The 25,798-nt window shown below is 40.8% G+C and overlaps 5 protein-coding genes across 8 annotated transcripts in view; 4 read left to right on the forward strand and 1 right to left on the reverse strand.

Moving 5' to 3' along the window:
- Nucleotides 1-692: 692 nt before the first annotated feature.
- Nucleotides 693-4,813, reverse strand: depdc4 (DEP domain containing 4). The gene is made up of 9 exons (XM_070992207.1): nt 4,738-4,813; nt 3,645-4,068; nt 3,328-3,479; nt 3,015-3,210; nt 2,575-2,825; nt 2,205-2,347; nt 1,830-1,955; nt 1,560-1,638; nt 693-1,421 (listed from the first exon to the last, which is right to left on the reverse strand). The coding sequence occupies exons 1-9, from the start codon at nt 4,811-4,813 to the stop codon at nt 1,222-1,224; spliced, it is 1,647 nt and encodes a 548-aa protein (XP_070848308.1). The 3' UTR covers nt 693-1,221.
- Nucleotides 4,814-7,934: 3,121 nt separating this feature from the next.
- Nucleotides 7,935-18,534, forward strand: LOC139350330 (4-galactosyl-N-acetylglucosaminide 3-alpha-L-fucosyltransferase 9-like). The gene is made up of 2 exons (XM_070991600.1): nt 7,935-7,975; nt 17,286-18,534. The coding sequence occupies exon 2, from the start codon at nt 17,293-17,295 to the stop codon at nt 18,454-18,456; it is 1,164 nt and encodes a 387-aa protein (XP_070847701.1). The 5' UTR covers nt 7,935-7,975; nt 17,286-17,292; the 3' UTR covers nt 18,457-18,534.
- A 1,741-nt stretch (nt 18,535-20,275) lies between these two features.
- Nucleotides 20,276-25,798, forward strand: part of LOC139350329 (4-galactosyl-N-acetylglucosaminide 3-alpha-L-fucosyltransferase 9-like) — a 31,143-nt gene continuing 25,620 nt past the window's right edge. Inside the window, exon 1 of one of the 2 annotated variants that reach the window (XM_070991598.1) lies at nt 20,276-20,364. The gene's annotated coding sequence lies outside the window, so the exon portion shown is untranslated. Of the gene's footprint in view, nt 20,365-22,945; nt 23,018-25,798 lie in introns of those variants that run through there. The other variant, XM_070991599.1, reaches the window with a different exon arrangement.
- LOC139350328 (4-galactosyl-N-acetylglucosaminide 3-alpha-L-fucosyltransferase 9-like) lies at nt 20,288-24,375 on the forward strand. 3 transcript variants are annotated; one of them, XM_070991596.1, is made up of 2 exons: nt 20,288-20,364; nt 23,140-24,375. In XM_070991596.1, the coding sequence occupies exon 2, from the start codon at nt 23,147-23,149 to the stop codon at nt 24,314-24,316; it is 1,170 nt and encodes a 389-aa protein (XP_070847697.1). In that variant the 5' UTR covers nt 20,288-20,364; nt 23,140-23,146; the 3' UTR covers nt 24,317-24,375. The 3 variants fall into 3 exon arrangements, with proteins under 3 accessions (XP_070847697.1, XP_070847696.1, XP_070847695.1); XM_070991595.1 differs by lacking the exon at nt 20,288-20,364 and adding an exon at nt 21,170-21,320; XM_070991594.1 differs by lacking the exon at nt 20,288-20,364 and adding an exon at nt 22,944-23,017.
- The window catches only part of LOC139350331 (N-acetyllactosaminide beta-1,3-N-acetylglucosaminyltransferase 3-like), a 51,786-nt gene continuing 46,327 nt past the window's right edge, over nt 20,340-25,798 (forward strand). The window contains exon 1 of the mRNA XM_070991604.1: nt 20,340-20,364. The gene's annotated coding sequence lies outside the window, so the exon portion shown is untranslated. The remainder of the gene's footprint in view (nt 20,365-25,798) is intronic.

Consider the following 25,798-nt stretch of genomic DNA (forward strand, 5'->3'; position numbering starts at 1 on the left):
AATTCAACTTTTATTAAGTCTCGTTATTTCAAGAGAAAATAAAGCATGTTTCAGCATCATAAAGTGCATTCTAACATGATTTCAGTGTATGTAAAGAACAAAAGATGCTGACAATATAAAGTCATTATGTCTCACACATCTTACATCAAAACACACAATGTCCACATTTCAAATAAAATCAGAAGTTACAATTAAAAAGACATTTGACCAAGATACTGGCACTAAAAGTATGTTCAAATCCCCAAAACCAAAACACAAGAAATTAAGCTGAGTGATGGTCAGCCTCATACAGTACTGTACCCTTTCTGCCTTTATTTAATATTAGTTTTCATTTTGAAATCTTAAAAAAATGTCTCCATTACTAACAAGTTACAACTGTGTTAAACCGTATTCAGCTACATTAGTGTTGTTTTTAACAGTGTTTTTCCCTGACCACACTACAGCACGCTACAGTAAAACTGAAAAACCAAAACAAGAAAAACATTTGCTGCAATAATTTAGTTATTCTTCATTTGCAGAAGTATTAATGCCCGAAGTTAGTGCACAGCATTACTTCTGCAAACCCCAGATCTATTTCCAAAGCCCTAATAAACATCTCATAACGGTAACACATTAGCTTTACCCAAATACAGCATCAGCAACACATTAGTAATCTCCTTTAAGTTTTTATACTTCATGTATACTGTATTCTATAGCATAGGCAGAACAATCGAACGCACATCAAATGCCCTCTTTAAACATTATTCACCTTTATAACATAAAACCAGTGTCACTAATGTACAATTTCAAAATTACTACTCCAGATTAGAAACCTGATATCATCAATGAGATTTGTTATTAAACTAGTGCAAAACAATTATAATTATGCCAATGGCTTAAACAAACAAAAATATCAAAATGCTGCATCAAATTGCAAAATTTCTAAGATTTCTAACCCATCCAGATAAGAACTGTAAAAAAAAACATGAAATAAAATATCTACAGACATAACCTGAACTATTATAGGCCTCTTGTGACGTAAGGAATCTGGGAAGGCTACAGCCATGCTGTTACACTGTAGCAGCACCAGACAGATGTTAGACATGAGGTGAGAGGTGTGACTGTGGCTGAAAGCATCCAAAGTCAAGTATCATCCATCTCCAGTGTAAGTGCCGTACCACCTCCAACTGACTTCATGAAGTGCAACTAGGAAGTCAAGCCTACGCCCTTCAGCTGCATGTTTCAGAAGGTGCTGGCGAGATGCTGGAGGAAGACCACAGGGTGATGCTTTTCGAACTCTTTGAGCAGCCTCCTCCTCTCCTTGACAGGTATGGCTTTGCTTGAGGAAATGTCCCAAAGAAGCTGTTTGAGGCTCTCCAGCGTGGCAGCCTCTCGCTGGTTCTCGTACTCCTGTGGCGTCACCTGCTGGCAGAAGGTGAATGCTGCAACACACAGTGGAGAAGAGGACGTAAGTTTTGTAGTGGAGCATTAACAGATTATGGACTGACACTGTTGTGTTTATGTATAAAGTTATATACATACAAGAAGGGTCTGAAGGGTTCTAGTCGTATTCTACTTACTGGCAATTGAGTCAGGGTCTTTTCCTTGCTGCATAGTCCTCAGTGTTCTCCTCACAGCTTCAACAAGGGATGTCGGAGTCTGCATTCAGGAAAAGGAGTCAAGGAAATAAATAAAATGCTGAATCTTGTGATGGAACTTGGAAAGGATTAAACTGACTTACGACTAACATGTTACTGTAACTCTACAGTCCAATGATTGAATAGGAAAATCTTCTCTTTTGTCTTTAAAGTAGCATGGCAGTGATGCCTAAATAAAAAAAATAAGTCTACCTTAAAGAGCTCAGTGCAATGTCCCATGAGAAACAGCACCAGGGTCTCACTTTGGGATCGATTAAGTTCATGATTCTGCACGATTGCTCTCTGAAAAGTGCGGCAGACCAAGGTCCTGTTATCAATCTGAAAGAAAACACAACATTAAGTCAACAACATATTCAACTAACCACTGATGCAACCTTAGATATAATACTACAAAATAAAGCTACACTTAAATCTAAAAAAAGCAACTGAACAATGTACAGATGGTTTACACCCAAGCTGGTTTTGAATGGTACATTTTATTTCTGTACTTTTCAGTTAATTGTATTTCTTATTTCAAGTACACAAAAAGCTAGAGCTGACTGTGGTTTGGTGAAGGAGGTGGGCTACCTGTTTCTGAAGACGGCAAGCGTCTGGATGAGCTGCTGTGGCCATAAAGGCCAGTAACCTCCTGAGTTCATCTCTGACGCTCGTCTCCAGCAGTCTCAAACACAGCTGAGATGCTTTGATTGCATCCTGCATCTTCCCTTCATCTGGAAAGAAACAAGGTGTGGTCAAGACAGGAGCCAGAAAAGGACTATGATCTTCATGTGGAGGCAAAAAGCACTGACCTTCATACAAACCACAGAGGCACTGTCACTTACTGCTTCATATGAACACACACCAGTGTGCCAGAATGAGTTGTCAAATCTCTCTCCACAATTTTCAATATGACAAAGACATAACCCATTAAATCCCTCTTAGCCTTATCTGGCCTCACCCAGCAAATTCAGAATTGCAGCATGTATGTCCAGGTGGTGTCCTGAGAGAAGTGGGGCTTTTTCCTGTGCGCTGTAGTACTTGGCAATGGTGTCAAAGAGCAGTCTCTTTTGGCTTGCCATCTGCTCTGCCTGGTCATATTCTGAAATGGCATCAGCACCTTGTTGACTGAGCTGTTCCCCCGCAACCACAATTAGCTGGTCTGGAAAGAGCTCCAAACAGTCTGCCGCTGCCGACAGCCACCCATCAAACCTGAAAACAAAGGGTGACGAAACAGAGCATGTTTTTTTGCTGTAACTGTGGGGACAGTAAACTGCAAAGTCTAATGATCACAAGAAAATTTTTGTCCTTTTGAAAATACATGAACAGGATCAGTTTGCATGAACCTAGTTTGATGTGCACTGTGCAAAAAAGACTGAAAGTATTAATCACAGCACTGACTGGGGCAGATTAAGGGTGTCGGGCAGCGCTCGCTCCAGGCATGTGTTAGAGATAACCAGGTCCTGGGTGGCCAGAGGGGCTCTGCAGGCCTGGAGCTGAACCCTGGCAGGAGAGGTCAGGATGCAGTCCAGCATGGGCAACTCTACAATCTGCAGCAGCTGCAGCAGCGTCTGCTGCTTCCAAACCTGATCCACCACTGGGGAGCGGAGAAGGAGAGAAAAATATCTTTCCACCATAAACTGTCAAGGACCGTTGTTCCATTGTATTGGGAACCCACCATTTGGCAAAGACAGACAGATTAGCTCAGGCTTACCAGCTTTGGACAGAAAGGCAGAAGTATTGGTGGCTGTGTTTAGAGTTGGAGCGAAGGTTGGTCGCAGGTTGATGGTTTTCAGCAACATCTCAACCCTCCTGTCTGAAGGTCCGACAGCAAGGGGATTAGAGATGGTCCTCAGTTCCTTCAACCTCCAGAGACAACAAGAAGCATCATGGTGATTAAAAAACATTCATGTCTGTGTAGAGGTGCTGGGTAATAAAGCAGTGCATTTAATATTTTTGGTATCACTGTATAGTAATGTGATTAAGCACCACTACAACATATGAGAGAGATGATTTTACGGAAAAAAAAACCTGGAACTCCTCTTCCTCTTTATCTCCTGTTCATCTGGTGGCACATTTTCTGTGTCACTGCTGCACTCCTTCATGGGAGAATTGGCTAACACTTTATATTCCAGAAAACGGTAAAGGCTGCAGCTGCTGTCTTCAAAGGTCACTTCCTTGTCTCTGCGAAACAGCTTCGTACCCACTGGTTCGAACACCTTGGCCTCCATCAGAGCCTGGCAGAGTCGAGCAGCCTTGAGGCGAGACACTTCACTTGTGCAAAACACCACATTCTGCATTAAATAACTGAGGACAGCATCCACTGCGTCTGAGCCAGTGAAGCATTCTGCATGAGCACGGAGATGCCTTCTACACCGGCGCACCTCCACCTGGGTTTGCAGGGCCTGGATGATGTTGTGCCACAGCTGGGTGGCACCGAAGGGCCCAGAGAAGCCTATTAGGAGACACAGGGTGGAAAAGGGGTTGAAACCTGTTCTGTCTCTCTAAGGGTAGACGTGAAGCACGAATGCTGCATGGTGAAAAATAAGATTGAAAATAGTGTAAAAGGAGCGATAACGATAGTAAGTGATGTAGCTAAAGTTAGCTCCACGTCTACCGACTACAACAGTAAAACGCTGTTTACACACAGATGCATCCGTAATAACGATCAAATAACATAATTTTCTAAAGTACGTAAAGAAGTCACGCTCTTTTCCCCACTTTGCTCTTTGTTGGCAAACGATTACGTATTTTTTTTACGTTTTTAACGTAGTGCTTTTACTTGTAATGGAGTGTTTATAACGTTACAGCTTGCTATGGCTACTTGAAGGTAATTTTCTGAATACTTCCTCCACTACCTCTAGAAACCATATGCGACTCTTTAAACAAGGTCCCTGGATGTCAACGTCAATTGAACTCTATAAAAACATTTTAACAAGATATAATCAACAGCTAACAACACGTCCGTGGCGTCCAACGTAACGTTACTAACGTTAATGTCAATGCTGACGTTAGACTCCACGTCTTAGCATTTATGTACGCAGCTGCGCTTTGTGTAGTTGTATTTATATAAAGATGACATTTGCTAACTCGGAATTAATTAACGTTAATGCTCGGATCTTACCATGCTGGATATTTTCACGAAAACTTCTCGTTTGGCTGTTCAACCTTCTGAAGCGAGGAGTCAAATCAACCGCCATCATGAGCTCACCATGTGACGTCATTACGCTGCTGCTGCTCCTCTTCTTCTTCTAAAAGTAAATGTCAGATAGCTCACTGCTGCCCCTTACAGGCAATAAGACATACTGCAAGCTGTTTCTTATTTAACTGCGCTTAAAAACAAGTTCGTCATAGTTTTAAACGGAAAATAATGTGCAAAAAGCAAACGGACACACCAAAGAACCTTTAAATGGATGTTATTGTTGGGTTTTTCTCTGTCCCACAAGAAAATGTGCTGCATTTACTCCACCTGCCACACATTAACCATCTGGATGTTTGCTCATGATTGTCACATGTTTGCACTTTGCACTTTGACTTTCATGAAGCCAGACCACAATGACACAGCTGTACCATAAATGTAATGACATTCTGCCAGCCAAGACTCACAGTTTTCCTTTACTACAATTTTGCAGTTCACATTGTAATTCAGTTCACATGCACATCAACTCTACAAACAGTTCACATGCACATCAACTCCACAAACATATAATGTATAACATATATTTATGCGTATATATGTGCCATTTTCCGTGTGTTATTATGACTTTCAATCCACCACATTTAAAAAAAAAAATTGTACTTAAGACTCCTCTACATTACTCTGTACTTTGAAAGATTGCTTTGAAGTCAGCACATGAATTTTCTTTTCTTCTCTAAAATGCATTAGGCCATAGGCTGCTCATCACAGGAGGAAAACCAAAAACAAGAAACTACTCCTGTGTGTTGGCTGCATTCCTTATTTATTTTTCATTTATCCATCCATCCATCCATTATCTATACCGCCTATCCCTTTCGGGGTTGCGGGGGGCTGGAGCTACAATGGGCGAGAGGCGGGGTACACCCTGAACCGGTCGCCAGCCGATTGCAGGGCCACATGAAAGGACAAACAAACATTCACACTCACACCTACGGACAATTTCGAGTCATCAATTAACCTAATGAGCATGTTTTTGGTCTGTGGGAGGAAGCCGGAGTGCCCGGAGAGAACCCACGCATGCACGGGAAGAACATGCAAACTTCACACAGAAAGGCCCCGCCTGACCCAGGGATCGAACCAGCAACCTTCTTGCTGTGAGGCACGCGCACTACCTGCTGCGCCACCGTGCAGCCCTATTTTTCATTTATCTTTTTCTTGAACTTGGTGGTGGTAATGATGGCCACTAGAGTACCCACAGCCATATTTGAAATGCATGTTTGACATTTTTGTGCTCAGACTTCTTCCTACAAAAAATCACATCCAACATGAGAAATAGAAACATTTGTTTAATTCCAGATAAACAATTTAAGCAAAGTTGTCTGTGTTTGTAGTAGTTGCAATTTTTATTCTGTTGTTTGTCAAGTCAAAATCACGATATTTCCTGAACCTTAACCAAAGTGCTTCTGTTGGCTGAACCTTTAAGCACAGACAGCAGTCTGGATGTGAACCCTGGATTCTGGTCTCACACCACTGCACTTTCTGTGACTCCAGCACGGCTCATGAATTTCATGTTTAATGAACTGAATGTCATCCAGTCAGCGATTACACTGTCACCGCAAAGCAGTCATGGAAACAATTACATACCATTATTAACATACAACCGTGATCCCTAAGAGACAGAGCTGGTGTAGTTAAAAGGAACCTTTTTACATATAAATTGCTAAATCACATGAAACACCTTTGCCGCCAAAGCAAACACTCTTCGGACACTCCCACACAGAGAGGAACAAAGAGACAAAGAGTCCCTCTTTGCTCTGCCTTTAATAAATGTGCCTGGAAAATATATATATAAACATAATATAGCTTGGTTAGTTTCATAGTATCCCCACTCTCCATTAACCCAATGGTGTTTTATCCCAAAGTAGATCCAGAATTACTAGTGTAAACTTGGCTTGTTACAGAATTGTAGGGCTGTGGTGTATTTAATATACAAAGCCACAAGGTGTCTTTATCAAAGTCTTTATCATTGCTTTTTGCGCTTTTGTACTATGCTCCGGTCTGACAACATCATTGTTATGTCTGCAGTCCCAATAAAAGTGATCTTGCGAGCATGACCCTACTCTGTATCTTGCTTGCCTTGTTTTACTGTGGAACCACAACTGTTTTCTTTCTGTCATCCCAGAAAGAAAGGCCTGCTATGTCTACTACCTGTCGCTTACTCTCTGCATGTTCTAGTTGGAAAGTTAGAGTTTGTGCAGCAAATGCATTGACATATGGGTCAGAAAGCCATAAAGATACAAAACAGCTTAGCATTATTCTAAGTTAAAGTTTGTCTGTGTCTGTGTGTGGTGTTTTAACACAGCTATTTTAAAATGCTAAATTATTGTCTTTTACTGGTTCTGTTTTTAATTTTCCTTTAAATGTATTTTATTCTATTTTTATTTTTCTATTCTCTTCTAATTTCTTTCTTTCTCTCTTTCTTTTAAATGTATGATTTTAATGTATTTTTATGCTTCTGTAAAGCACTTTGAATTGCCTGGTATATGAATTGTGCTATACAAATAAATTTGCCTTTGCCTTAAAATCAAAGCCAAACCAGATCAATCCAGACAAATCATAGGATGATAAATCCCATACAGAATGAGACATCAACACATGACGATGCAGTCGAGGAAAATATCCCTGTGAAACCTTAAACACAAGATTAATTATTAAGTGCATCTTAACAGCCCAACAACAACATCAGTGAAGAAAATTATTGAACTGCATGTTCAGTACTTGGAAAAATGCCCTTGAAAGCTGAGAAAAAACTCATTATTGCTGTCTGTGTCAAGATTGACAGCTGTAAAAAGGTCAGGACTCATTATCTTTATGAGCTTTAGGGGTTATAATTTATTTATATTTTCCACAACCAAAGTATAAAGTGCATAGATTATAAGACCATTTTTCTTCACCTGAACATAAAACTAGAGCAAACAATGTTTTCTCCCTGCACTGTGATCACTGCTCTGACTCCAGTACACATAAGTCAGAAGTCAGGTGACTGTGCTCGACATCCTACCACCACAATGAGGTCCCACCTTGCGAAATGAGGTCAGCCATTTGAGTCTCATGCTCAGGGCTCAGAGAGGAAGGAAGTTTTCTTGTCAGTGTGGCATTTACAGGAATACACAGTCAGAAAAAGTTCTGCACTATTTTTCTCACCACAGTGTTTTTCTACTTCAAGGTGAGATTGTTGCTCAACGTAATCAACGTTATCAATAGTTATTTAAAGTCAAACTGATATTTTCCTAAACCTAACCACATAGTTTTGATGCATAAACATCATCAAACTGTAACCGTCACCTGAAATGTCAGCAAGCGTAACTGTCAGCGACGCAAATGGCAGAGACACTGGACCAGCATAGGCTGACAGGTGTATTACACGCTTTGGCAGGTATACCAGGTTGCCGAGTATTAGTGATAAGGTAACTTACAACATAGAATGTTTTATGAATATGGCTCATAACACACCACTTCCTCATAACCAGAGGCCACAGTTCATTGTCATATGAAATGTTCTGTCTATAATCAATGGATCTATTGTCTCTCCACAGGTGAGTCATGTCCTCCTCAACCTGCCAATGGACTTCCCCTTCCTATTCAGCAACATAGTGGCGTTGGTTTTCGACTGCTTTTCTGCACACTCTACTTGACATCAAGTCCCTCACTTATGACATTTTTACAGAGAGAGTCCATCATTCCTGTCCCACAGCTGTGTGTGCAGAGGGACAACCAGAATATCCAGATTTTAATCCAGCAAGGTTTCCGAAAAGGTCCGCGTCCCTGCTGCTTTCAGAAATGAGTGTGGGTAAAATGGAGTCACCTGGAAACACAGCTTCCATCTTAATCCAACTTGACATGCAATTATCGGCTGGATTCAAATATTCCTGTGACTTATGGGTATCTGGTGCCAGTGACATCTGAAGATGAGAGTTTCAAATTGCCAGCAAAAGACAAGCTGGTCTGCTGGATTGTGAGCAACTGCAATTCACAGTTTAAGAGAGTTCAGTTCTACAATGAACTGAAAAATCATGTCGAGATTCATACTTATGGAAATGCATTTGGGCAAGATCTCAGTGAAGAAGACGATTCAAATATAATTTCTGGATGTAAATTGAACATATGGATATTAGAGTCACATTCAAGGTAGGAAGAGAAAAATGGTTCAAGGAGAGGATCTTCATGAATTAATTAAGATGGAGCGAGATTTGAATGCTGGAGACACAAATAAAGTTTCCTTTCAAGAGAGGGCAAATTTGGACTTTAGACTTTAGACTGCTTCTTTATTGACCTCAATCTGGGAAATTGTTTTGTTGCAGTAGCAATAAACAAAAAAACATGCAGACAACCATAGAACATAAACAAGAATTTAAAAAAGTAAACAAAAAGTGACAAAAAATATATACAGAAAAAGCAGCAGTGAATACAAGATAAAACTAAATGTAAATAGACTGTAAATATAAATAAACATTGTGCAATAGTGCAGATAAAAATGATAAGTATTGGGGTTGTGAGGGTGCTTAAGTTTCTATTGTAAAGTGTGATGGCTCGTGGCAGGAATGATTTCTTGAAGTGGTCCTTGTGACGGCTTGTGTGTTCACAAGGACCGCTTCAGGAAATCATTCCTGCCACGAGCCATTACAATTTACAACTATTGATTTTTAACAGTCTTGTAGCTCTTTTATTACTGAATTTGATTGGTGAGTTGTACATGGAATTTGATGTAGTGTACTGGAGCAGCCCATGTCACAGACTACAGCAGTACATTTTTGCCAAGCACATCATTAAATAGAGAGTTTAACAAATCCCAAAAATCTTGTGCACAAATGTGTCACTGTCTACATTATCATATTAAAAATCTACATCAAAAACCGAATTTTATTGTATTATTAAAATATCTATATAGAAAGATGTATCCATCCATCCATTTTCTATACCGCCTATCCCTTTCGGGTTGCGGGGGGGCTGGAGCCTATCCCAACTGTCGATGGGCGAGAGGCGGGGTACACCCTGGACTGGTCACCAGTCGATCGCAGGGCAACACATTTGACAAACACCATTCACACCATTCACACTCACACTCACACTCACACCTAGGGGCACCAATTCACCTAATGAGCATGTTTTTGGTCTGTGGGAGGAAGCCGGAGTACCCGCATGCACAGGAAGAACATGCAAACTTCACACAGAAAGGCCCCACCGGGGGATTGAACCGGCAACCTTCTTGCTGTGAGGCACACGCGCTACCTGCTGCGCCACCGTGCTGCCCAGAAAGATGTATTTTAAGGTGTAAATATTTCCATTTGTTATAACACACACACATATATACATATACACATGCATATGTACATATACGTATATATGTCCATAAATGCATATATACGTGTACACACACACAAACGTATATTTGTGTATGTAACGCACTTCCTCTGCGTGCCTGCCAGATGATTTGTTGTGATTTGTTGTGGAGTGTTGAGCAGAGGGAAAGAGACACCAGACAAAGGGTTCGGGATTGTGGCCGAGACCATGGGTGCTTATTGCTTGCTTCACAGGAAAAGAAAAAAATCCTCATCTCTTACAGCACCTTATAGGGCATGGAAAAGCGAACTTTTAGCATGGCGGCCTTTAGCCCACTCAATGCAGCATTGAACAAATAAATAATGCATAATTGAAACTATCCATCCATCCATTTTCTATACCCGACTATCCCTTTCGGGGTTGCAGGGGGCTGGAGCCTATCCCAGCTGTCACATCATTGAAACTAAAACAAATAATACTACCCTGTAAAATTAAATAAAGCACTGTGCAAGAAGTAACTGACATAAAAATAAATAACTGAATAAAATAGTAAGTGACAAAAAAAAATAATGCTTCGTCGTACTCTACCTACACGGAATCAATCGTAAGCTAGCTGCCATTATTGTCCATACTCCAACAGAAATGTCAAAACAGTCAGAAAACCAAAGTACTTTACATTAAACTCATGCTGAACTGTAGCATGATGCGTAAACATACAGAACAAATAACCAATTTCAAAGAGTGGGTGGTTTTATAATGGTGGCCGCCATTAATACTGCTTACCTTACAGGGCATGGAAAAGTAAACTCTGAACATGGCGGCGTCCTGCACGGAACAAATTTCACCGCTACAGTGTCCTGCAAGGAACACAATGCAGGAATTACTAAATGTGCCTTGGGATAGCAAGTGCAACAGTGACACCTTGCGACTCATTCAAGCTTTACATATGATACAGATACGTATGTACATATATATATGGATGGCCTACTTATTAAGCTGTTCAAGAGCCATGGCTACACAGATCCATCGGCTTAACACTGGGACCATTATATCACTCTTTGATCATCACCTGTCCCATCAGGTGCAGGAATGTTCTGGGGGATCCAGCTATGTGGGTGATCTTCAGTGTCCTCATGCGCCTCTTCCATTATAATGGAGCAGGCAGATGCTCCAGGAAGATCTTTAGCATCCTTTTGAGTTGTGAGATGCCACCTGTGGCTGTCCCAGTCCCAGCTCCAGCAAAGAGATCAGGACTGAAATTGATGGTGGACCCTTCACCTATGCTTGGACCAGATGTGGCTAAGTTGTTGTAGCAGGCATTATCCTGACAATTGGCTGGTGTGAGAGATCTCATAAAAGCAATGTCGCCATCACGTGGTCCTATTCTTGAAGCACATTCAAGGCCTGGTTCTACACTGACAAAAGGAGAAAGCTCCAGCCTTCTCAGACGACAACATTTCTGGGCATGGTTCTGGACTCCAAGAAGATGGCCATTGTTCTAACTCCAGAGAGGCAGCAGGCCTTCAAAGCCTGCCTCGGTTGCATCCAGCTGCATTCTTGGATCACTTGAGGGCTCTGCCTTCCTCTCATGGGCCTAACAGCAGCCATGGCACAAGTACTACCTTTCACTCTGCTGTACATGCAACCTGCCCAAAGGTGCCTCCCGAGCTTGGGCCTTTGTCCACATGGGTCCCACCAGACCAAGCAACTGGTTTGTCAGGGACTTTATGGAGCCCACAGACAGCAGCCTTCAGCAACAGGCAGGGGGGATAGCCTTCCCCATCCAATGTAAGATGGCAAACAAATTGTGGCAGTGTGCTCACTCCCTCATCTGCTCACTCAGACCTGTGTATGTGCCAGGGCTGTTTACCACAGCAGTGGACATCATGTCAAAAGGGGGTCTAAACCCAGGATAGTGGAGAATCCATTCCCAGGTGGTCAAGGAGATTTGGCATTTGCTTCAGCAGAGTGTAAATTGAGTTGTTTGCTTCCGGACCATTGCCATATTGTCCACTCCACTTCTACCCGAGGAATGACAATCCACCTCTGGGATGGGATTCTCTGGTGAACCCATTGCCCCAAGGTCTGCTCTACACCTTCCCTCCTTTCACTTTTGTCCAGCTTCTTCTCTGAAGGATTCAGGTGGAAGAGATGAGGATGGTTATGGTGGCTTGTCCATGGGAGCTACTGCTTTGGAGATACGTGGTGTCTCAGGCGAGTGGTGAACCGAGAGGACATCCCAGGACAGCTGGCCTTCTAACCAGTCTGGTACATCTCTTTCCGTCAGCAGTCCTGATGGCACTACCTTGGCAGACAGAGTGAAAAAAAGTCTGTGCGAATGAGATCTGGGTCTCCTCAGCAAATGCAGTCTGCTCTGGCCTTTCTTACATAGTGCATTTGTATTGTCAGTCCATTCAATTTTATTCATGTTCAGGTGAACACCCAGCTATATATAAGATTCCGCTTTTTCTATGTCCATTCCCTGGGTGTTCACTGGTGTAGGAGAGTGTTTGCACCTGCGGAAGTCCACCACCAGCTTTTTGGTTTCCCTTGCATTGATCTGGAAGCTCTGGCACCAGTCCTCAAATTCCTGGATCAGTTCTTTGTACTCCCTGTTGTCCCCTTCTGTGATGAGACCAACAATTTCAGAGTCATCAGAGAACTTTTGCAGTTGGCAATTACTTCAATTCCAAGTGAAATCTGCAATGTAGAAGGTGAAGTGTAAGGGAGCCTAGACTGTTCCCTGTGGGCACCCCCATGCTGCAAACAACCATGTCAAACTCACAGTCCTGTATCCTTGAGCTTGTACTGTTACTGACAAAGTAGTCTGACAGAGTAATGTTAAAATGCACGCGCAGTCAAAATAAAGTTAATCCACTGGGTCTTGACATCCTCAGCTGGTGGGAGTAGATGAGGACTTTGTCAAGGTTCTTGCAGCCAACAACAGAGAAACTGGCTGCTTTGTTCGTCATATTACCTTCCACATTTTTGTATAACAATGGCAGACAGCAAGGTGGGTGGAATCATCACCTCTGCAGAGGATGGCCACAGAGCTGGTGGTGGTGCTGTGTTACATAGTGATGTAGTATTGGGAAAAATTGCTGGACTCCTGACAAGGCATTTCAGGCAGTAACTTGGCAGATGTTTTACATGCATAGAAAAGCAATGTACTATGTTGCATTGTATGACTCAATGTGTATGAAATACTGTTTTTGAATGACCAGTCATGCTGTCACCCAATCTGAACCATACCTGCTTGTAGCTACTGGTAGTTCTCAGAGAACGAGGATTGATCTGAACAACTTTGTTTCAGCCACAAGCACAGTACTTGAAGCCTGGTAAGATGGATTCCTGCATTGCATGATCTTGCGTGATCTAGGTGTGACAATGACATCTTACCCTCGAGTGGATCAGTACGTCTATTACACAGCAAATTTCACATCTTTCAGTACTTTCAGTCAAGAAGTATATGCATGAGTGAGCACCTTGCACGGCTGGTTTTAATTCTGGCATACCTTACATCATTTTGAATTTTGCAGACATGGCATCACAATATCCCTCCATTCCACTGTTTTTGCCACCTTTTCCTCATTTCATAACTTTTGTTATTCATTATGCTTTACAATAATGTTGATATTGTAGGAATTTGCAGTTTTCCCCTCGTTTTCCGGTTGTGCGTTTGTGTTTCCCGCTGTCTCCTGTCTATTTCTCCCCTGTCTGTGTATGCCTCACTACAAGGCGTGGCTAACAGGTTTGGTCCGGCCTTCTCTTCTAGGCACACCTGCACACAATCAGATGATCAAGACTGTTCTGTTACCACAGTATACAAGCACCAGTCTTTCCACCCAGTATTAGTCAAATTGTCCGATCATTTACGTGTTAATGACCGAGACCTTCTGATGAATCACATAAGAATTTTTAATACCTTTTTTCTAGTGCTGTCAAAAATATCACATTAATAACGCATTAACGCAAATCAATTTCAACTGCTTCATTTTTTTTTTTTATCGCATTGTTAACTTGTCATTTTTCATAAGCTGTGGCCACTGCTAGTAACATAAGAAAAACTACAGGATCCGGTTGTAAACCGGAAACAAAACAATAGGCTTGTCAAAACCAGGCGACAATTGATGGCTTTCAACGGAGGCAAATGGATACCATAACTAAGAACAAGCTTACTGCAGCCATAGCCAAGTAATGTTTATTCTTTCTGGAGAGACATAAGAGGTGGGGTTTATAAGCCTCTGGTGAATAAACAGAAGAGCAGTACAGTCTGACTGCTTGTATGTTGAAAGGAAATTTAAGAAAGGAAAGTTTAAGCTATGGTTTAACTGCACTTTTGCCTGAGTCCTAGTTTATCGATAATAGTGATAATGTGCACTTTGTAACTTTATTTTGTATCACCCAGTTTTGATCCCTTAGAAAGGGTTGTTGAAGGGGCTTTTTTGTAACCAAGTATTTATTTTTTGTCATCTGTTTATTGACAGTGTTAAATTCTGTGAGATTTTGCTTCAAACGTGAATGACTGCTCAAACTGAAAATGTTAGTGTGAAATAGAACACTACACAAACATTTGCACAAAACAAGCCTATTCACTTTTCCTTGTGGATAACAGTATTAAATAATGATGATTGTTACAATTAATGGGACATTTAGAATCGATAAAAATGTGCGATTAATTTGCGATTAATCGCGAGTTAACTATGACATTCATGAGACTGATCACGATTAAATATTTTAATCGATTGAGAGCACTACTTTTTTCCTGTCTGCTTACTTGCCTTCCTGACTCGTGTTTGTTGTGCTCAGGTGCCTATCATCGCCCACTGAAAACACAGTAGAAATCCACTTTAACATATTAACCAGTGACATACACATGCATATATATACACAAATATTTGTGTTCAATATACAAGGCCACAAGTTGCCTTTTCCAAAGTCATCAATGGCTATATCTTTGTACTTTTGTCCTTCTGCACTATGTTCTTGTCTAATAACTCCATTGTTATCTCTGCTTTCCCTGGAAACCGGATCTTTTGAGCATGACCACACCTATCTTAACTGCCTTGTCTGACTGTGGAACCGCAACTATTTATTCTTTCCATTTCCAAGAATTTTTTTTTCTTCAAGTCGTTTATTGTCTGTGTGCTGTCACTAAATTTAGTTGGAAAGTTTGTGCAGTAAATGCAATAAAATATAGGACAGAAGGCTGTAAGGACACAGAGCAGTTTATTATTATTGCAACAGATTTCAGATCCTGGAGTTAATTGTTTGGCTCTGCGTGGTGTTAAAACACCATTATTTTATTCAAAACCAAACAAAATCAATCCAAATTATTGCATGATAAATCTAATACTGAATGAGACATCAAAATAGTGGATTCACACATTGCATTCGACTGAATGCGGAGTTTCACTTCTTCTCCGTTGCTACCTGGTCGAGGGAGCTTTAAAAAAAATTTGTAAATCTGCTGTGGGTTTCATATTCCAGTTTACCTTTTTTTTCACAGTCGTACTCACTTCTGATATCACCATTGAAAATGGAAAACACATGATGATGCATTAGAGGAAAATACCCCTGTAAAACCATAAACACCAGATTAATTATTAAGTATATCCGAATAGCCCAACACCAGCAACAGCGAAGAAAATTATTGAACTCAGTTACTGAACATCAGCTTTCAATATTGCAGTGCAGTTACTGCATATTAAGTACTGAGAAACAAATCATTCTGGACGTCTGTGTCAAGACCGACGGCTGTGAAAAAGTCAGGCCTCATTATCTTTATGAGCTTTATGAGTTCTATTTTATTTATGTACGTTGTTTTTCCCCAAACCAAAGTACAAAGCGTATCGATTGTAAGATTAGAATACATAAGGTAAGCTTTAAATGCACTCAAAATGATGTCTCATTTGGAAGATTTTATTTCTTCGTGTCATGAACAGCATGTACTCTTTACGCTATGAGCTGAACATAAAACTAGAGCAAACATTGCTTTCTTCCTGCACTGTGATCACTGCTCTGAGACCAGTGCACATAAGTCAGAAGTCAGGTGACTGTGCTAGACATCCTATCACCACAATGAGCTCCTGGCTTGTGAAATGAGGACGGACATTTGAGACTCATGCTCAGGGCTCAGAGAGAAAGTGAGAAGGAAGTTTTCATGTGAATGTGGCTTTCACAGGAATACACAGTCAAAAACGTTCTGCACGATTTTTCTTACCACAGTTTTTCTACTTCAAGGTGAGATTGCTGGCTTGTGTTTTTTTAATCATGATGTAAGCTAATCAACAGCCTTTTGTGATTGAAGAAATTGTTTTATCAACCACTAACAGTGTGTAGTACTGAGGGACGCCTCAGTTTATATTATAATTCACAGGCACAAATTTAGATGCAAAGATTTTGCATCCAGCAAAAAGTATAGATGGAAAATACTAACAATAGCTAAAGATATAATAATAAAACTGAAGGAAATTTACCGTGACTATTTTTCACTAAAAATGTATGGTTTTGGGTGGAGAATAAGCTTTATTTCTGTATGTTTCTCTAACTTGGAGATGATAATTTCTGCTTCAAACTAATTGTCGTGGGTCTCTGTTTGCCTGTTGGGTGGTTTCACCCATTTATTTGTTCATGTCACTCTCAGCAACCAGAGCAAATAACAAAAGATAACCCTGCGCTCCAGCTAAGCCTTTCAATATCAGTTTCAGCTTTAATATACACTTTTTGTTAAGTAATTTGCTTTGCTATTTTTGTAGGTCTAAACATTCATTTTTGTGAGCTTATTACTTCACGACTTTTCTGTTTCACCTCTTTGACTTTGCTTAAATCTTTTATCCATGTATTTAGCTGTGTATGGACGGCACCAGTTTGAAAATTAGAGCCCCTGTTCCTTCTGTGTAAATGACAGTGGTAAAGTATCCAGATGACCAGATGGACTTTTCTGTAGTCAGGCAAACAGGATAACCTGTACTATAAGAAACAGCCAATAGAATACCACTTTTTTATTGAACTTAAATGACATACCTTTACAATGACTTTGTGATGTCAAATTACTTTTGGACTTGGAACTCAAACCTTGATGACTCTAATTGCAGTAAGTACCTGTGTTTAAAAGATTGGCTGATAACAAACCACAATTCATTGTCATATCAAATGTTCTGTTGATAATCAATGGATTTATTCTCTCTCCAAAGGTGAGCCATGTCCTCCTCAGCCTGCCAGTGGACGTCTCTGCGCCCATTTGTCATCAGCAGCTTGATAGTGTTGGGTTTTGGAGTTCTTTTCTACACGTACTACAAGCCTGAAATCAAGTTCCCCTCTTTTGACACTTACATGGAGAGAGCCAATCTTTCCTGTCCTACAGTTGTGTGTCCAGAGGCGCCACAGATCCAGAAGTCAAACTGCTCCACAGAGCTGCACATTAACCCAAATCACAGTGACACCCAGACGGTCCAGACTGCAGCAGTGGATACTGAGCCTGATACCATCGTATTGATCTGGATGTGGCCATTTGGCATAAGATTTGATCTCAGCTGTGATATTTTTAATGTCAAAAAATGCCACTTGACAGATGACAAGTCTCTGTACCATAAGGCCCACGGGGTTCTCTTCCACCACAGGAACATTAATAAAGCAAATTTACCACGAGAGCCACGTCCCTGGTTTCAGAAATGGGTGTGGTGGAATATGGAGTCACCTGCAAACTCAGCTCCAATCTCTGAGCTTAATCACTCTTTCAACTTGACATGCAATTATCGGCTGGATTCAAATATTCCTGTGACTTATGGGTATCTGGCGCCAGTGACATCTGAAGATGAGAGTTTCAAATTGCCAGCAAAGGACAAGCTGGTCTGCTGGATTGTGAGCAACTGGAATTCGCAGTTTAAGAGAGTTCAGTTCTACAATGAATTGAAAAAACATGTTGAGATTCACACTTATGGAAATGCATTTGGCAAACGACTAAGTAATGAAGACTATGTGAAGATAGTTTCTAGCTGTAAATTCTACCTCTCCTTTGAAAACTCAGTTTACAAAGACTACATCACAGAGAAGTTATACAGACCTATGAGTTTAGGAACTGTACCAATAGTTCTGGGCCCTTCAAGACAAAACTATGAGGACCATATCCCAGGAGATTCTTTCATTCATGTCGAGGACTTTTCCACTCCAAAGGAGCTCGCAGAGAGGCTAACTTACCTTGGCCAAAATAATTCTGAATACATGAGATACTTAAGCTGGAGAAGCAGGTTTAAAGTGACAACTTCTTGGTTTGGCAGAGAACACGCTTGCAAAACATGCCGTTACTTACAAAACCACAAACGGTACCAAACTTTTCACAATCTGAACAAATGGTACTGGGGTTAACTGAGAAAGAGCATCTGCCAAATTACATTTCAGTCTGGGATACTGACAATAATGCTCTCAAAGCGGCACACAGACATCAGCAATTCACCTGAAGTGTTTATATTAATAACCAGCAATGCAGCAAGCTCAAACTTAATTTCTTGAATCAACAATTTAATTTTTCATTTAACATCCACTTTGATTTTTCTTTTCTGTGACAGCACACATTCAATTTTCAGAAGAAAATCAGAAGTTGCAGCTCAAATGTCAATTTCTGATTGGACTGTTCGTGTGATATTACAAATTCAGATTCATATTATGAGGTCAATTTGTAGTAATGCTGAAAAGCTCCAGGGTTGTTTCTATTACAATGACATCTGAGTTATGGCAGCTGGGGTCATAGTACTACAAAGCAAGTTCAACATAGCCAGAGATAATGGGTATTACTCACAGAAAATATCGACCCAAAAGGAATAAATGGTGCTTTTAAATCTCTGAACAGTTTAGGTGTGCAGCATAAGTTCTCATAACGATCTGGGTTTAAAGCGCCATCTTTGTGACATTTAAAAGCCTGGATTTAGACTGAAAATACACTGCTTATCCATTAATAGTACACCCCTATGGTATCTACCTGTTTCTGGACTTTATTCTTCACAGGCAGCCAATAAACTGTATCTTATAGTGAATAATTTACCTACAAAGTGCTGCAGTTTTCAGTACTCTCTTAACACACTTCCTTTTCTGTGGACAGACATCTTATCTTGTTTCAGTTTATGACGAATGTTGATGAGTTTACAATGTGGCAGAATGACATGTAGACAAGACCAAGGCTGTGGAGCTGGGAGAATTATTTTTTTCTGACACCTCATCTACTGTTTTGTGGACTCTGAAAGGCTCAGGATGTTCGGGAATGTTACAATTAATTACGTCAAACATGTCAGCAGGATCTTCAAAGGGGATCCTCTCTCAAATAGATTCCCACGGCTGTCGATGCAGTCTTCTTCTTTGCCTCTGCAAGTTCTAACAAATAAAAAACAAGAAGAAATTCTGTTCATTTCGCATTCCAGAAATTAAACTTGAAGATTTTGTTTGTGTGTAACTATATATATAATCCACCCCAATGTGAGCATTTGTCTGGCAGAAAATATCTAAAAAATTTCGTTTCATTTCTGAGATTGCAACAGATTCCACTTTCTGTTCACCGTTCAGTATTATGCACTCCAATATTTCAGATAAGTCCAGTTACTTAAAGCCATGTAAATATTGGGCTTGTCATCACACTTTCTGTCTGTCAAAGGATGCAGTTTTGGCTATTCAAAGACTTGAACAACACATTTTTATCCACAAAGAAGCATCCCGAACGCACAGAGCTTTTCTGATTCAAGGTGAGATCGTTGCTGTTCCTTATCACAGTTTCAATTCTGCCTCAGTGACCTCAAGTTAAAGTTTTATCAGCCTCTAATAGTTTGAGAGTTAATCCTGTCAGGGAGAAATGTTAAACATCTCTTGCTAACTGTACTGAACAAAAATGGGATTAGAGTTTTCCTGCATGTGCAGTCATTTTCTATGAATTTTTTTTTTTTTTTTTTTTTCATTTTTTATAGCAATGAAATTAAAGTCCTATCATTTTTGCCTATGTCTCTGAATGTGTGTGTCAGGGAGGGACTGGTCCCTTTTAATCAGAATTTACAGGTAAACGGAAACAGGGACGCTTTTCCTTTACATTGACACGTGGAGCGGGTGTGCCGCGGAATGCATCTTTTTCCTGGCTTCACCTGCCGCGCAGGTCCGGCGTTTGGCTTTGTGTCACAAGCAAGAAGGGACACTGGGCTGTCGTTTTGGCATTGTGTCTTCAATGTTTGGACCCAGCGCAGCGCCGTGAAACTGCAGCTTTTTTTGTTTCACCGAGTTTGTGTAACAGACCTGCGGGTAAGTAAACATTTACATCTGCATCTCCAGGAGAATATGTGAGGGATAAAGTTACCGGGGAACCAGCTGGTGAAGTAAATGCCGACAGGGTGATCAAGGGAAGTAGAAGATATCCAGTTTGGATGCTTATTGAAGTCGGCGGGGAGTGAATGTCAAGTCAGAAGGTCTTTCTTTCTTTCTTTCTTTCTTTCTTTCTTTCTTTCTTTCTTTCTTTCTTTCTTTCTTTCTTTCTTTCTTTCTTTTAGCTTCAATTATTTTTCTGTCATTCAGAACCCTTTTTCAGCCTCTTGTCAGCTGTGATCAAAGCGCGCAGGTGACAGTAAGCAAAGGATAATAAGAGAAACACTCAAAACCAAACTGCTGAGAAGCTAGAGTCATCTCTTATGTGCTAATTTAATTTAATTTAAAAGATAGACGGATGTGTTCTGACAGACACTTTTCGGCGAGATGCGCATCGGACGCAGCGCCTCACGTCGGCTTGGCGGAGCGCCTTTTTTTTTCCCCTGAAACTCCGGCTTTAGAGCGTGCGTTTGTGTGCCAGCCGTGATCTGTGAGAAGACGAAAGTCACCTCATTGAGGTGTGGTTCTACTTGTAAAACTAGTTCGATCAGACAATGCGGGTAGGTTTCCAGTTTCAACGATCGACCTCACCTCGTCATTGTTTATTCCTCCACCTGCCCCTGCTTTCCCTGAACCGACCTCCACCTGACAACCGTGGCCCAGGACCTCCCACTCACAGCAAATTTGCATCCCTCCTGCTGCCTGCATCACCGGTGTTTTTCCGCATCGATGATCGGTTTCACTGTGTGCGTTTGGAAACGCAGAATACTGAATTAATTAACTACTATTTCAACCACAGGATCATGGACGGACTGATTTAATTTGTTTCAATGCGCAATTATGTTAGAACAAATAAAAGCTTTCTCCGCTGCGTCGCACTGCCTTGGTACAATGAGGTATTTATTTTAATCATTTTAAACAGATTTTTTTGCACAGTTCTGCGCAGTTTGTACCGTTTGGAGGTCCGGGTAACCGGCTATTATATTATATTATATTATATTATATTATATTATATTATATTATATTATATTATATTATATTATAACTGTATACTTTGTTATACTTTCTAACAATTGCTGTTATTCTGGTTTATATATTTAAAAAAAATAATAGCTACTGGTAAAAATATTTTTACCAGTAGCTATTATTCTGTTAGTTATATTCCTGAAATGAGGACATTTCATTTGAAGACAGGGAGGAGTGTAACATGAGATGTCTTTTTGTAAATATTTAATTGGAGGACTCTTATTTTGATGTTGATTACCTTTAACATTATTTGTTGATCCAAATTTTTATTTTGATCCATATTCTGTTCACGCATGCAGTGTTTAAGATTGTTAGAATTCAGCGGAGGGATACATCCCACATGAGGGATGATCTTTGCCTTGTTGGTCTGAAGAAGCTGTTCATGGCGCACATTAAAGTGCGCACGTTCCGACATAGAGGCTGTCTCCGTGCTATTTCTTACCCACGACAGAGTTATTTAAGTAGCTGGTAGAGTCACACAAACTGCCAGCATTACCTTAGTTCTGTTTTTAAGAACATTCTTTTCTTTTAGTTTTATTCCCATCCTTTTTCTTCTGTGTTGTATATATTTTATGTTAATGTGTATGTTTAACCTGCTGCTGCAACAAAAGAATTTCCCAGATTGTGACCAAAAAAGTTAAGTCTAGGACTAAAATAGATCTGCGGAAGAGATCTGCAGCGTGGCAACCGGATGCCCAAGCGCGCTTTCCGTATTGCCACATAGAGGTGGGGGTTTTCACATCAAGAAGATCCTTCGACTGCCATCCAACATCATGTTACACTAACCTCTGCGATGGCTGGATGATGAGGATGATGCTCACAGATGGTTTCCCAGGCCTGGATTAGTTAGTCTTGAGCGGAGGAGAGTCCGTTTTGGAAAGAACTGCTACTAGGTCGTGTCCTTACAGCTGTATGATTGCTGGAGGTCGTCAGGTACATCAGCTGGCTCCAGGTAGTACACTATGCACAATTCCTTTTGTTTACTCTTGGCTTAACTGCCAAATGCCTGAGGAGTTTACACACTCAGCAGCATAATAAGTTGTCGTTGCAGGCTTAAGTTCTTGCAGAGCATAATAGATTTTTTTTTATTTTAAGAAACCTTTACCTCAGTGGCGGAAATAATTAGGCACCATAAAAAGAATTAAACACAATGGATAACAGATTAAGGGCTGCTGACACGTACATAAAAAATAGGCTTGTTTGCGCACTCAGCGGTCTAAACTGAGCTTTCCAGAGCAGGGTGGAGGCTCAGGTGGTCATGTGTATCAGTGGATCTGTGCAGCTGAAGACGGCCATGTGCGGTGTTGCTTTCCTGTCATTATTGACGGTTGCTCCCCAGCACACACCTCTTCAGAGTCCTATGAAAGCCTTCTTGAACGTTATCCTTGTTTGTTTCACGTTGATACTGCTTTGTCCAGACAGTATAACATCAAAGATATCCCATAATCCCTTAATTTAGAAACAGGTCAATAAAATAACACACAAAAACAGTCTTTTTTCCCGGCATCCAATCCTTAAATGTAGTGGCAGTTTCCATGACAGGCAAACCTTGATGACTCTAATTGCAGTAAGTGCCTACATTTAAAAACAATTGACCGATAACACACCACTTTTTACAACCAGACACCACAGTTCATTGTCATATCAAATGTTCTGTTGATAATCAGTGGATCTATTCTCTCTCCAAAGGTGAGCCATGTCCTCCTCAGCCTGCCAGTGGACGTCTCTGCGCCCAGCTGTCTTCAGCACCCTGCTGATTTTGTGTTTTGTGGTTCTCCTCTACACGTACTACAAGCCTGAAATCAAGTTCCCCTCTTTTGACACTTACATGGAGAGAGCCAATCATTCCTGTCCTACAGTTGTGTGTCCAGAGGCACCACAGATCCAGAAGTCAAACTGCTCCACAGAGCTGCACATTAACCCAAATCACAGTGACACCCAGAAGGTCCAGACTGCAGCAGTGGACACTGAGCCTGATACTATTTTACTGATCTGGATGTGGCCATTTGGACGCAAGTTTGATGCCAGCTGTGATATTTTTAATATCAAAAGATGCCAAGTGACAGATGACAAGTCTCTGTACCATAAGGCCCACGGGGTTCTCTTCCACCACAGGGACATTCATGGAAATCTAGAAAGTTTACCAAAAGAGCCACGTCCCTGGTTTCAGAAATGGGTGTGGACAAATATGGAGTCACCTGCAAACTCAGATCCAATCTCTGAGATTAATCACTTATTCAACTTGACATGCAATTATCGACTGGATTCAAATATTCCTGTGCCTTATGGGTATCTGGTGCCACTGACATCTGAAGATGAGAGTTTCAAATTGCCAGCAAAGGACAAGCTGGTCTGCTGGATTGTGAGCAACTGGAATTCGCAGTTTAAGAGAGTTCAGTTCTACAATGAACTGAAAAATCATGTCGAGATTCACACTTATGGAAGAGCATTCGGCCAAGATCTCAGTGAACAAGACTATGTAAAGATAGTTTCTAGCTGTAAATTCTACCTCTCCTTTGAAAACTCAGTTTACAAAGACTACATCACAGAGAAGTTATACAGACCTATGAGTTTAGGAACTGTGCCAGTAGTTCTGGGCCCCTCAAGACAACAATATGAGGACCATATCCCAGGAGATTCTTTCATTCATGTCGAGGACTTTTCCACTCCAAAGGAGCTCGCAGAGAGGCTAACTTACCTTGACCAAAACAATTCTGAATACATGAGATACTTAAGCTGGAGAAGCAGGTTTAAAGTGACAACTTCTTGGTTTGGCAAAGAACACGCTTGCAAAACATGCCGTTACTTACAAAACCACAGAGAGTACCAAGCTTTTCATGATCTTAACAAATGGTACTGGGGTTAACATGCTCAACAGTGCTTTTCGTCACATAGTGTTACTGTTTTCATTTCTTTGTGCATGACTGATGCCACTCACAATGGAGATGGAAGGAATGCAGTTTTCCTTGTTCATAGTGATGATTTTGCAGACACAGATTTCAAAACCTGTCTGCATGGCTAGAGATGAATGGAGGGAAGGGGGGGGGGCAATCTGACCTTTAATTGTACATTCTGCAAACTGATAATTCATAGTACCAAAACTCATAATTAATGATGTTTTCGCATGTTTTCTGACTTAATTGTACATCATGCAAATCAAGAATTTGCTGTGCACAAACACATGAATAATCAATGGTTTTTTTTGTTTTTGTTTTTTTTTTAATTAAAGTGGACATGACTGAACCACTGTCATTTCATATGTAAAAATTTAAAACCCGGCAATCTGCAGTGCAGCAAGTTCAAATAGAATTTCTTGAATCACTAATTTAATTTCTGATTTATTATTTATTGGAAAATATATTCTAATGTCATTCGTTCATGTGGTATTATACTGGAATCTGAATCATGATAACTGGATGAGTGATGGACCTGATTTCTACAACTAGTCACTGCAAGCAGCCAATAAAAAAACTGCATCTAACAGAATGTGTAAGTCAGTAATTTACCTCCTGACTACTGTAGTGTTTTGGTACTTAATATACTTGTTTTACTGTGGACGCAGCATTTGCTCTTTCACAGTTAGAGGACCGCTGATCAGTTTATCCATTTGGGTTTCGTGTCACTCGCCGGAATGGGGCCCAAAGCTGGGAGAATTGTTGTCTGACATGTCTGTATATAAGTTACTATCTGCAGCCTACAGTAGATCATGTGAGGGATAGTGTATATAGATACAGTTTGGATCAGAGTCAGCTCTTTTCTTTTTTTAATTAATATCCATTTCTCTCATTCAGGCTGCTATTTCCAAAAAACCACACCGTGTCAAGCATTACTGTGCAAAACGTCCTCTGACAGCTCCGCATGCTCTGACGCTTGTGCAGCGGGTCTCCATGGCGCGTACGCACCTCTTTTTTTTCCTCTTCCTGATTTGTCGTCTGCTATTTCAGTCTCCCCTGTCAGCTATTACTAAAAGACGCAGGCGACAGGACGCAATAAATAGTAAGAGGTTCTCGCAAAAACAAAGTGCTAATAAAGTGATTTCCTGTATTCCTACAACAGGTCTAAATTAAGTCAAATAAATAATCTATATATAACGGCCAAATAGGTTACGGGTCCCGGCGCGGCGCGTCATTAGGGGGCGGACCGGGTTTTTACGCTTGTCGGCTGTGTTTCCGTCTCAGCCTTGTTCGTAAAACCGGTTTGATGGCTTATACCGTTTCTCCATCGTAAATGATCAACTTCACCTCGTCCATGCTTGTGCTATAGTAAAAAGTCCCTGGGTGTGTTTCTGTGACCCCCCTCCCACTCCCAGCAAATGCGTTACTTATAAAGGATTTGGAAGCGTCAGCAG

Source organism: Chaetodon trifascialis, chromosome 22 (assembly GCF_039877785.1).
Source record: "Chaetodon trifascialis isolate fChaTrf1 chromosome 22, fChaTrf1.hap1, whole genome shotgun sequence".
NCBI lineage: Eukaryota > Metazoa > Chordata > Actinopteri > Chaetodontiformes > Chaetodontidae > Chaetodon > Chaetodon trifascialis.